General features: G+C 37.1%; 1 protein-coding gene across 1 annotated transcript in view; it reads left to right on the top strand.

The window, feature by feature from the left end:
* The window catches only part of LOC149794231 (transmembrane protein 145-like), an 84,018-nt gene that overhangs the window by 25,961 nt on the left and 44,283 nt on the right, over positions 1-13,774 (top strand). Inside the window, exons 3-4 of the mRNA XM_089968350.1 lie at positions 5,290-5,364; positions 9,939-10,142. Coding sequence (XP_089824476.1) covers positions 5,290-5,364; positions 9,939-10,142 — 279 coding nt within the window. The remainder of the gene's footprint in view (positions 1-5,289; positions 5,365-9,938; positions 10,143-13,774) is intronic.

Genomic DNA, 13,774 nt, shown 5'->3' with positions numbered 1-13,774 from the left:
TAACAGTGGCCCATCTAAATATGATACATAATTTGATTTGCATTAACAGTGGCCCATCTAAATAGAATACCTAATTCCATTTGCATTAACAGTGGCCCATCTAAATAGAATACCTAATTCCATTTGCATTAACAGTGGTCCATCTAAATATGATACATAATTTGATTTGCATTAACAGTGGCCCATCTAAATAGAATGCATAATTTGATTTGCATTAATAGTGGCCCATCTAAATAGAATACCTAATTCCATTTGCATTAACAGTGGCCCATCTAAATAGAATACCTAATTCCATTTGCATTAACAGTGGCCCATCTAAATATAATACATAATTCCATTTGCATTAACAGTGGCCCATCTAAATAGAATACCTAATTCCATTTGCATTAACAGTGGCCCATCTAAATATGATACATAATTTGATTTGCATTAACAGTGGCCCATCTAAATAGAATGCATAATTTGATTTGCATTAACAGTGGCCCATCTAAATAGAATACCTAATTCCATTTGCATTAACAGTGGCCCATCTAAATAGAATAAATCATTCCATTTGCATTAACAGTGGCCCATCTAAATATAATACATAATTCCATTTGCATTAACAGTGGCCCATCTAAATAGAATACCTAATTCCATTTGCATTAACAGTGGCCCATCTAAATATGATACATAATTTGATTTGCATTAACAGTGGCCCATCTAAATATAATACCTAATTCCATTTGCATTAACAGTGGTCCATCTAAATAGAATACCTAATTCCATTTGCATTAACAGTGGCCCATCTAAACATGATACATAATTTGATTTGCATTAACAGTGGCCCATCTAAATAGAATGCATAATTTGATTTGCATTAACAGTGGCCCATCTAAATAGAATACCTAATTCCATTTCCATTAACAGTGGCCCATCTAAATATGATACATAATTTGATTTGCGTTAACAGTGGCCCATCTAAATATAATACCTAATTCCATTTGCATTAACAGTGGCCCATCTAAATAGAATACCTAATTCCATTTGCATTAACAGTGGCCCATCTAAATATGATACATAATTTGATTTGCATTAACAGTGGCCTGTCTAAATATAATACCTAATTCCATTTGCATTAACAGTGGTCCATCTAAATAGAATACCTAATTCCATTTGCATTAACAGTGGCCCATCTAAACATGATACATAATTCCATTTGCATTAACAGTGGCCCATCTAAATATAATACATAATTCCATTTGCACTGACAGTGGTCCATCGCCTTAATGTTGTTCATTATAGTGCAGTCTGTCATAAAACACCAACTTAGTCTTGTGTCCCCTTTTGGGGTTAAATCTAGATTTGAAATAAAGCAATTAAACCCAGTCAGTTGTGTCTTTTTAGGGGTTAAATTTAGATTAAAAATAAAATGCAGACTAAGTCATGTATCCCTTTTTGGGTTAAATCTTGGCTTGAAATAAAACCTGTCTAGTCATGTGTCCCCTTTTTGCTTTAGATTTGAAGTAAAACACGGGTCTAGTCATGTGACCCCTTTTGGGGTTAAATAAAGATTTGAAATAAAGCACCAGCCTAGTCATGGATCTGTTGTCCTATTTGGATAAATCTAGACTTGACTTTGAACCTGTCTCAGTATAAGGTGATAATTCTTATAATGTGTACACTGTGATTCCCCTGAACAGCTGTATATGGTGATAACACTTATAATGAAGTACACTTTTGTGATATGCCTGAACAATTGTATAAGGTGATAACACTTAAATTGTAATTCAGCTAGTTTTGTAATCTGCCTGAACAGCTGCATAAGGTGATACACTCATAATGTAGTACACTTTTGTGATCGCTCTGAACAGCTGTATATGGTGATAACACTCACAATGCAGTACACTTTTGTGATCGCTCTGAACAGCTGTATATGGTGATAACACTTATAATGCAGTACACTTTTGTGATACCTCTGAACAATTGTATAAGGTGATAACACTTATAATGTAGTACAGTTTTGTAATCTGCTTGAACAGCCATATCTTTTATGTGTTAAATGTTCATTCATCATAGTTAAGTAATTTAGGTAAAATAATAAACAAAATCATATGTATGGTATATTTTGATAATTTAAATAAGAATTCTAAATACTGTTAAAGGTTTTTCTTGCCTGAATCATGACTTTATTTCATCATTTGTCAGTGACCATGTTTATAAAAAAAATCACTTGTCAATAAAGATTCATTTTGGTTTGTCCTAAGGGTGACCACTATACCCAGGGATGATAGTACTCTGTCCCTATTCCATTAGTCTCATTTTGTATCCCTTTGATGTACATTCGCTTACACAAATTGTTCACATGGAGGAATTAGTATAATTTGCTCCTGTTATTTTTTTTATTTAGACTTATAACTGATTCAGTCTTCAGACCAGTAAATTATTGATAAATTTATGTACTGATTGAATTTGTGTGTTAGGTTGACTTGTAAAATCAATACTAATAGGTATCCTTGAATGGATGAATTATTCTGTAATTTGTATGCAAATGAGTGTGCATTTTTGCATTATTAAATCATTATTGGTTTTTATATTATCAAATCATGGTGACTGTTTGCATTATATCTGCTATGATACATTGCATTGATTGTCTGGTTTGTGCAGCAATGTAAATGGATTATTTAGTGCCAAGGCAATTGGAGTAAATTGCCTTCACCAAGGACACACCATGGTAGCTGACTCAGGATAGTTTTATGGTAGGATTTGAACCAATGTCCTTTCATTCATGAGTCCAGCATGCCAACCACTGAGCCACAGCAGCTTTGATTGTCTGGTTGTTATTGTTGTGGGGTTTAACACTATTTTTCCGAACATGACAGGCTATACATGGCATCCAGAATGGAGGAAGTACCCATGAAAACCCTGGAAAGAACCACTGACCCATGGAAGCTGCTGGCAACATTTCTCACATACTTATATTGGCTGAGCATGAGACTTGGACCCATGCTGACAGAGGTGAGACAGCAGTGATCCATAACAGTGAGGAATTTAGACCACTTTGCTACCTAGGGCCCCTCAATTGCCTTGTAAATGGAAGATGGATAAGTTAGATTACGCTGTTCAGTACAGCTTTGGAGATCTACTTTTAAGGGGGAACCTTTTTTAAACAGCAACCTGTCTTATAAAGTCACCTCCCTTAAACAACCATCTCATATACAGCTATCTCCATTAAACAACTACCTTTGTATGCAGCCACCTCTTAAATCAGATTATACAATAAAGTGTATCTTTAGAGGACATCCTATAAAGTGTACTCCCTTTAACAGCCACTTTTCCTGTATAACCATCTCCCTGAAATGACCACCTGTTATACCACCACTTCCCTTAACCATATTTTTTTTTATACAGCAACCTCTCTAATGCAGCCATTTCCCTCAAACAACCACATCTCTTATAAGTCACTTCTCTTATACAGCTGCCTCTATGAAACAACTACCTCTCTTACACACCTTATATGATCTTTTCTGTTGTGTGACTGTAAAAAGCGGTGCACTTTATGGCTTTTTTTTTAAATGGCTACAGTACTTTTATTATTACATAATTCTGTAACAAGGAGCTTCAGCAGACAGAATAACAAATTAGTGCTGATATGTGTATGTTTATTTATTATTAAACAAGTTGAGAAAAAAACAGGTTAGAATTATGAATTTCTATTTTTTAATTAAAACCAACTGATTTTTTTATGTACTGTGGAGCTTTAATTTTTGCCTTTAAAATTGCTTATCTTTGTTATTAATATTAAATCCAAATATTTCCCCATATATAGTAAACTGAAAATATGTTGTTTGCGTTATAAATTTGACCTACTTTGTTTTACAAGCTTTACAAGCAAGTATACTGCATTATAAGTGTTATCACCATATACAGCTGTTCAGGCGTATCACACAAGTGTACTGCATTATAAGTGTTATCACCTTATGCAGCTGTTCAGGCGTATCACAAAAGTGTACTGCATTATAAGTGTTATCACCATATACAGCTGTTCAGAGGGATCACAAAAAGTGTACTGCATTATGAGTGTTATCACCTTATGCAGCTGTTCAGGCATATCACAAAAGTGTACTGCATTATAAGTGTTATCACCATATACAGCTGTTCATGTGTATCACATAACTGTACTGCATTGTAAGTGTTATCACCTTATGCAGCTGTTCAGGAGTATCACAGAAGTTTACTACCTTATAAGTGTTATCACCATATACAGCTGTTCAGAGGGATCACATAAAGTGTACTGCATTATGAGTGTTATCACCTTATGCAGCTGTTCAGGTGTATCACAAAAGTGTACTGCATTATAAGTGTTATCACCTTATGCAGCTGTTCAGGGGTATCACAGAAGTTTACTACATTATAAGTGTTATCACCATATACAGCTGTTCAGAGGGATCACAAAAAGTGTACTGCATTATGAGTGTTATCACCTTATGCAGCTGTTCAGGCATATCACAAAAGTGTACTGCATTATAAGTGTTATCACCTTATGCAGCTGTGTGTAAATAGGATGTGACAAGATGCATATAGTTATATTTTTCAGGGGCAAAATTTACCACTGGTAGTTCTTGCCATTGTTATTTGTTTAACTGTCCATAATCTTTAAAAAAATTGTAAAACTAAATAAAAGGAAGAAAAACAGTGTTTGTGAACCTACATACTTTCATGCATAGTTCTTAAGTTCATGATAATACATATGTATATCTGCATAGCACACACATGTATGCATTCATACACAGTTCCTAAGTTATGATAGTGTGTCTGAACTCTCTTCTTTGATACTGGAGGCTGCATACAAAGGGACCAGATAGGTTTTTGATGCAAGCGTACCTAACACCTTTCCATCAATAATCAATACACTGTAAATGAGAACAGCAGGTAGCTAATTTATATGAAGAACTTTGGTCGAGGTTTTATTTTTATGGTTGAATGCAATAGCATTAAAATTTAGCCTCATTTAGGGAATAAATCAATTCATGCAAACAGGTTCCAAATTAAATAAATTAAGCTTACTGAATTTACTAAATTGTAAATATAAAAAAATGTAACAGTGTTGAAATGCCCACTTATATGGTGTATATATATAATGGTGAAAAGCAGTGATAATTATATAGTGTATGTTACGGATTTCTAGCTTAGATCCTGCTGTTTATGGAATAATGAACATTTAGTTGAACTCAAAACAAGGTTTAAATGATTTGGTAATAAAGAAATGTTATGTCAGGAAAAGCTGACTTTTATTTTTCTGTATTTCAGCACTATGGTCCGCAGAATGTCTTACTATATTTTGATGGGCCAGGGCAGTGGCAATCTGTGTACCGTTCCAGCAAGGTCAGTGCAGAGACAGATATTTTGTCAGAAGAAAATAAAGTTGGTGGGATTTTTGGTCAAATTACAGGAAACACATAAAAAAACATTCTTGGACCTTATTCAGAAACATTACGTTTTCATTGACTCTCATTATTAGCTAACTAATGCCAGAGACCAGAAGAGCTTTTGCTGTGGGTTTTCATGTATTTTCCAGTGTCAGCCAGTAGCCCATTTTTTCCCTTACTATTCCTTCTAAACTCCTAACTACTGGGGGTATTACCGTGACAATTCACAAATGCATTCACCCCAAGGTCAAGTTAATCCTGAATAAAAGTTGTGCCATTTTTATGCATAATATTAAATCCAACAAACTACTATTAAATGCTCAGATGCCAGAGAAGCACAACAGACCATCTTGCCAGACCATCTTGTCAGACTTCATACATTCATTAGACAAGTTCAAAAAAGCAAAGGCATATCACTGCCATCTTTGTTGACTCGGAGAAAGCTTTTGACACCACATGGAAGTGTGGCTTAGTGAAAGACCTGTTCAACCACTGTCTGAGGGGCTACCTACCTAATTTTGTCTCAAGCTTTGGAAAGATAGAAATTTTAGGGACTTGAGGTAGGCAGTACCCTTTCTGAAGTCTATCTGTAAAAAGAGGGGTGTACCTCAAGGCAGCATATTGTCAGTCAGCCTGTTCAACATCAGAATTAACAACACTGTGAAATGCCTTAATCCAGGAACTGTCTGTTATATGCTGATGACTTTTTGATGATTCAAGAGTATACAAATGACAACCAATTACAAATAAGCTTAAAAAGAGCTCAGAATTGGTCAGGAGAAAATGTGTTCTTATTTTTGACAAGTAAAATTCTTTGTATGCGCATCTACCAGTTAGATCAAAATTCACGATGACTCAAGCTCTGCCTTGATGAATTTCTTCTTGTTGATTAGGGGACCCTTTTTTTTGAAGCTTATTTTTGACCATAAACTAACTTCACTTCAAATATAAATGTGAATAATCCATAAATATAACGCAAATTATGGCTTGCACAGATTAGGGGAGTGGATTGGATGGTCCATACAGTTCATTATTAAGATCTAAACTTGACTATGACCTGATTGTGTACAGATCAGCTTATGAATCATTTCAGCAGAACCTTAATCTGATACACATTCAGGGACTTAGACTCTCTGGATGTATTTAGAACTTTCCTCCTGGATGGCCTCCATATTGAGGCAAATAAATAACTCTACATATATCAAATGAACAAAACTGGCTCTTCAGTATGCTACCAGTGTATCTTCTAATTCCACAAATATTTCACATTTCTGGTTGGTCTTAATTGGTCCTAAATGAAACAGTACCTTGGAGATCTTCTATATGGTTATCTTGAAAATGTTGTTTTTGCTAGAATGGATGGTTGTATTGACACACTGTTTAACTGAAAGACTTTATTTATATGTCTGGTTGGTAGCTATAGTTCTGATGAAAATAGTTGTTGTTGTTCTAGGGTTTAATGCCATTTTTCAGCACAAGATAGGCTATACATGGTGACCAGTATAACTGGTGGAGGAAGAACCTTGGAAAACCCAGGGAAGAACCACCGACCCATGAGAAGCTACTGGCAGGCTTTCCCACATACCCACGCTAGCCGAGCCTTGGACTCGAACCCACACAGACAGAGGTGAGATGGCAGTGATTCGGAACGGAGAGCACTTTAGACCACTTGGCCACTCAGGGTCCCCGATGAAAATAGTACTCACTTAACATCCGACATGGTAGTCTATAGCCATCTCATGTTGTTATTATCAGTTGATTCTGGATGAAAATGGCTCTGATATGGCCACCTTCTGTGAAAAAAGTTTTGAAACACAGATCTTATTGATGTTGTTGTCTAGACAAAAGGCATTGTCTGCATTTTTGTAATTGATTAATATTATGAACACAGTAACTTGTACATATACAAGTGATTTTTACCAGACATTGTATTTGGTTGCATTCTTTTAAACAAGTTGATGGTCAGCACTCTGACATTGATTTTAAGGTCAAAGGTCATGGCATAGATTTTTGGTTGGAATGTTACATCTTGCAAAGACTGCAATCATTTCTGTGATCTTCAATCCATGATATCAGATTCATGGTGAAAAGTCATAATAAAAAAATTTAGTATTACACTTACAGATCTCTTCAGAAGATGTTACCTAAAAAAACAGAGAAGTGCTGTTACCAAATTTGGTATTCTGTAGTTTCTGAGGAATATCAACAATAGTTTCAAGACCGAACTGTTCAAAGAAGAAAAGACTTGTCTTGAATTCTTGGAAATTCTTTTCAGTCAGCAGTCTCAGTCCCTTTGGAGAAAAAATGAATCTGTAATTATGTATCTAATTTATAATTAATCATTAAATGATCTGTTAGATTGAATTGAAGTTTAACAATATTCACCAATATGATTGAATATAAGTTGTTTATTTTCATAACAAACATATTGTTAATAGATAAGTTTATATTTTTGTTATTGTTTGTATATCAAGGATAAGATACAAAGTAGAGCTAAAACTGCAAGACATTTAGTCCAGTGAATGCACTTCACAGCGCCATATATTTCATGTTTTATTATTACCAAGTCCAGTGAATGCACTTCACAGCGCCATATATTTCATGTTTTATTATTACCAAGTCCAGTGAATGCACTTCACAGTGCCATATATTTCATGCTTTATTATTACCAAGTCCAGTGAATGCACTTCACAGTGTCATATATTTCATGCTTTATTATTACCATATTTACTTGCATATTAGTAGAGTCAAACTTCTCACAACATAGATCATGATCTGCAGTAGCATAATGCACCTTCAGATCAGGGTATGTATTGTTTATTCTACTGATTACTCCAGACAAACTCAACAGACCCAGATCAGTCAGCGTATTATGTGATGGCAGATTTGGGTCTGTGCAGTTTGCAGTTGGACTCATTTTTTAAGCAAGCTTATATGGTATGTTAAGTTTATGAATTGTGTGCATTTATCTTGAGTACACCTTATGCTAATGACCAATTTTTTTTAAATATGTTACATTTCTGTATTTAACTCCATGTTGATACCTCAACAGTCATAAAACTCATTTTTTTCTGACTGATACTCACACACACTAAAGGAGGTATTAGTTACCTAACTTTCTTGCTCCATTGATTTGTGTTTTCCTTTGGGAAGAGTTTGGTTGTACATCAAGCAAACCATTAAGTTCAAGATAAGAATAACTACAAAGTTTCTTCCAGAATCGTTTAGATTACAGTAATCATAGCACTGAGGTTGAGATTTTGGGCAAACTACACAAAGTATGTATCCAAAATCTGTTTGCCAAGGTTGAGATTTTAGGCAAATGATACAAGTATGTACCCAAAATATGTTTGTCAAGGTTGAGATTTTGGGTGAACGATACAAGTATGTATGTTCCCATAATCTGTTTGCTAAGGTTGAGATTTTGGGCAAACTATACAATGTGTGAAAAAATCTGTTTGCCACGGAACTCTTGTTGGTAATACAGGACTTCCTCACACAAGGTGAGTATGGTCAATGATCCCATTTATGGTGGTAAAACTGTATGTGTCATGCACTACATTATAAGGCAACCTTACTATAAGGTGATACACTCCCTGGCTTCAAAGGACATCATTCTATATTGTGTGAGTACTGTATATAAGTAGTGAAAAATATGACCATGTAATATGTAACATTTTACCTAGTAAAATATTTTAATCAGTCTCCGATGTAAATTAAGTAATAAACATTTTATAAGTAATTTTTATGTTTCTTGGTCGTGGGGATTATATTGGTAATTACTGCAAAACCATTTGTAGATTCATAATTTATCATACTTTATATAATTTTCTGTGAACTTGAACTTGTAAAGGTAAGTCAACAGGTTGAATAAATCAAGGTTTTATATATAAAAAGGAAGTTTTTCAAGTCAGAGTTTTTTGGTTGACCATTATTTGACTTATTGGCATCTGACCCACAGTATAGCACTTCAGAGGTATCTACATATGGCCATCAGCAAGCTTCCAGTTCCAAATATTAAATGAGTTTAAGAAGTAAATTAATCTGAAAAGGCTGTAGAAAATTATAAATTTGTAGAATTTAAGTGTATCATATATCTGAATGTTACATTTTTCAATTAGTTTACCCTTAAAATCTCCATTAAGATTCCAAATGCATAGTGATGACCAGATATTGAATCCAGAGATCAGTTGTCCCTTCATGTCTTTCTTAGATTGAAATTGTAATGTTCATTTAGTTATTTCAATAATGTAACATTTTGCATATTTGAATTTATCTTTATGCTTATTAAATGTCTAAAAATTATTTATGGTTAAAAATCAATTTTCAACTAAAACAAAATAGGACTAAATGTAATAAAATGGATCACTTATAATATTTTAAGTGGAATCTATTTGAAAAACATTTGCCGTAGAAGTTTATGGGATTTCTCAAATTTAAGCTTTGAGTATTCATGTCCAGTTGCTGTTCTTAATTAATTAATAGATCAATTAAAAATCATTAACCAAAGTATATATCATTTTATTTCAGTCATGCAAAGAAAAGGAGGCTGTTTTGAACCCACAAAACAACCAAATCATCTACCTCACAGACGCATATGGTCTGTCAGGGTGTGCAATAAAGGCTATCAATGGAGTGAATCATTATTCATGCACTGGGGGTCGTACATTTCGTTCATCAAGGGAGAGATGGTGGTTTGTGGCAGTTAGTAAATGTGTCACACCAGTCAACAATGTAAGTGATAGGCTTATTTATTCCTACATTGAAGCTAGAACTATAAAGGACAGTAAATGCATATGTCCATTGTAGACATGTGTTCTTTATATAGATAAATATTTTGGAAGATTGCCATAATTACATGTATGTATAATGTGCATTGTAAAACAAGAGAATATGCTTTCAATCAAGATTTTGATCATAATGATGTCCTCTGTTAGAACATGCTAATGATATCTATATATTAGGTTGTAGAATAAAGGGCCAACTCATTATTCTGTGACCAGTAAATATATACTTTAAACGAATGAAGATTGGACATTGGTATGAAAATGTTCTCTAATTCGCACAATGTTATTGATTTTATAAAGAATCTACCTTACAATTCATATACTTGTTTTTTATGGACAAGTATTTTTATATCCTACTTCTTCTTTATGGACAAGTATTTTTATATCCTACTCATTCTTTATGGACAAGTATTTTTATATCCTACTTATTATCCCACACGTATGTAATGCTAGAGGAAATATCTATTAATATTTCCACCTGTCTGTCCATAAACTATTTTTATTTCTGGAGCATAACTCTCTAATAGTTTTAGGTATTTCAAGCAGACTTGGTATACATATTAATCAGACTTGGTATACATGTCAAGCAGACTTGGTATACATGTCAAGCAGACTTGGTATACATGTCAAGCAGACTTGGTATACATATCAATCAGACGTGGTATACATGTCAAGCAGACTTGGTATACATGTCAAGCAGACTTGGTATACATGTCAAGCAGACTTAGTATACATGTCAAGCAAGATCCCTAGAAGTACCTTTGGACATTTATTGACATTTAGATTTATCTGTATTCAGTATTTTTTATGTTACCATTCAGTGTAGAATGAACAGTATATAAATTGAGGATAACAGACCATAAGGGTATTAGCATAACAAAACATATATATGTTATTGATAGTGCTTGACCACAAGATACTAGACCATAAGGGTCTTCTTCTTGGCATCCATCCGTCTACAGGAGACAATAGTGTAGCTCTAGAGAAAGCTTTTGTTTCTCCATCTTTCTAGCTCTCTTTTCAGCTTGCTATATGTTTCTGTCTTCCTTTGCTATTTGAACGCCCTGTCTGACAGCTAGGCGCCAGGCAGAACGGTTGTTAGCACAGCTCTCTCAGTTGTTTACATTGATATTGGCCGTCTTCATGTCCTTCTTGCAAACATCTTTGTAACACAGACATGGTCATCCAGTTGGTCGTGCACCTTCTGCTAGCTCACCGTATAACAGGTCCTTGGGAATGCAGCCTGTGTCAATTCTCTTGACATGGCTGAGCCAGCGAAGGCGGCTCTTGCTGAGAATGGAGAAAATGCTGTTTATGTTGGTGTGTTCTAGAACCTCTGTGTTGGGTACTTTCTCCTGCCACTGGATGTGCAGAATGCACTGCAGGCATATCAGGTGGAAGCTGTTGAGTTTCCTCTCATGTCTCGCATAGGTGGTCCATGTTTCACTGCTGTAGAGGAATGAGCTGAGCAGGCAGGCCTGGTAGACATGCAGTTTGGTCTTCTCGGTGAGGCTGGGGTTGTTCCAGACCCACTGGTTAAGTCTGGCCATCACTGCTGCTGCCTTGGCAATCCTGCCATTCACCTCAGAATCAATGGAGAGTGAGCTGGAGATGTTGGACCTGAGGTATGTGAAGTTCTCAACAACTTCCAAATTGTACCCATTGATGGTGATGGAGGGAGGGGATTCTTTCTCCTGCACCATGACATTCGTTTTCTTCAAACTGATGGTCAGTCCAAATTCCTTACATGCATGAGAGAGACGGCATACCAGCTGTTGAAGTTCATCTTCCATGTGTGATGTCAAGGCTGTACCATCGGCGAAGTGCAGTTCACCGAATGATTACTCTGTGACTTTAGTCTTAGCACGGAGACGGGCGATGTTGAACAGCTTGCCGTCAGCCCTGGTATATATGTACACTCCCTCGCTGCAGTCCTTGATGGCGTACTGGAGAAGCATGGAGAAGAAGATGGTGAAGAGCGTCGGCACAAACACACAGCCTTGTTTGACTCCACTGATGACTTGGAAGGCCTCTGATATTACACCACTGAAGCACACTGTGCTGTGCATGTTCTCGTGGAATGACCTGATGACAGCAAGCAGTCGTGGGAGGCAGCCATTCTTCTACAGGAGTCTGAAGAGTCCACTCCAGCTGACAAGGTCAGATGCCTTCATCAGGTCTATGAAGGCAATGTAGAGGGGCTTCTGCAGCTGGCGTAGTGAGAAGATCATGTCTACAGTTGACCTGCCAGCTCGAAAGCTATACTGGGACTCTGGGTAGACACAGGAGGCTAGGATCTGCAAGTGCGCCAAGGCTACACGGGCGAAAACCTTTTCGACAATGCTAAGGAGGGAGATGCCCCAGTAGTTGTTGCAGTCGCTACATTCTCCTTTGTTCCTGTACAAATTGACAATGTTGGCATCATGCCTGTCCTGTGGGATGTGTCCCTGTTCCCAGCAGAGGCAGAGGAGAATGTGTAGGGGCTGCAGCAGTGCTGGTTTCCTGCTCTTGAGGTTTTCATGTGGAATGCCGTCACTTCCAGGAGCCTTCCCACAGGCAAGGCAATCAATAGCTTTTCCGAGTTCTTCCAGGGTGGGCGGTGTGTCTAGTTCCTTCATAACAGGCAGGTTTGGGATCATTGACGATGTTCTAGGTTGCATACAGCTCAAGATAGTGCTCTACCCATGGCTGCAGTTGTTTCCCCTGGTCTGTGATGACTTTACCCATCTTGGACTTGAGGGGGGCGGTCTTGGAGGTAGGGTGGCCTATCGCCTTCTTGATACACTCATACATTCCACTTGCATCCCCAGCGTCAGCAGCTGTCTGTATACTGGTGCAAAGGTTCAGCCAGTAGGTGTTGGCACAGCGGCAGGCGGTCTTCTGGGCATTGTTCCTGGCAGTTCTGAGGGCTTGTAGTATTTTGGGGCTAGGTGCAGCCTTGTATGCCAGGAGGGCTTTCCTCTTTGCCTCAGTCATGGGTTCCATCTCCTCCCAGTTGGCCTCATACCAGTCAACATTTTTTCGCTCCCTCTTCCCTTAAGCAGTGATGGCTGAATTGTACACAGAGTCATGGAGGTGGGACCACTTGGAGTCAGTGGTGTCATCAGGTGTCACTTTGGTGAGAGCTTCCTGCAGTTTGCTGCTGAACTGCTGTGTTTTCTCTGGGTTGCTTGCACAGCAGGTGTTGATGCATGGGTGACCCTTCTTCTTGGCGTGATGCAGCTTCTTGGGTATTATTCGCACCTTGCTGGCCACGAGGGAATGGTCCATGTAACAGTCGGCACTGTGGTAGCTGCAGGTGAGGAGGACACTGGCCAGTTCTGCATGCCTAGTGATGATGAGGTCTAGCTGGTGCCATTGGTGTGAACATGGATGCTTCCATGACACCTGATGGATCTCCTTGCATTTGAAGAAAGTGTTGATCACACATAGGCTGTGGGAGCAGCATATCTCCAGCAGTCGCTGACCATTCTCACTGATCTTGCCCCTTCCGTAAAAGCCAAGACAGGTGGACCAGGCCTCATGGTCAGCTTCCATTCTAGCATTGAAATCTCCTAGTAAATAGAGGCCTTCATTGTT

This window comes from Sinohyriopsis cumingii, chromosome 8, assembly GCF_028554795.1.
Source record: "Sinohyriopsis cumingii isolate HCF-2022 chromosome 8, ASM2855479v2, whole genome shotgun sequence".
NCBI classification, from domain to species: Eukaryota; Metazoa; Mollusca; class Bivalvia; order Unionida; family Unionidae; genus Sinohyriopsis; species Sinohyriopsis cumingii.
Note: the sequence above shows the minus strand (reverse complement) of the source record. Positions and strands in the feature narration are given on the sequence as shown.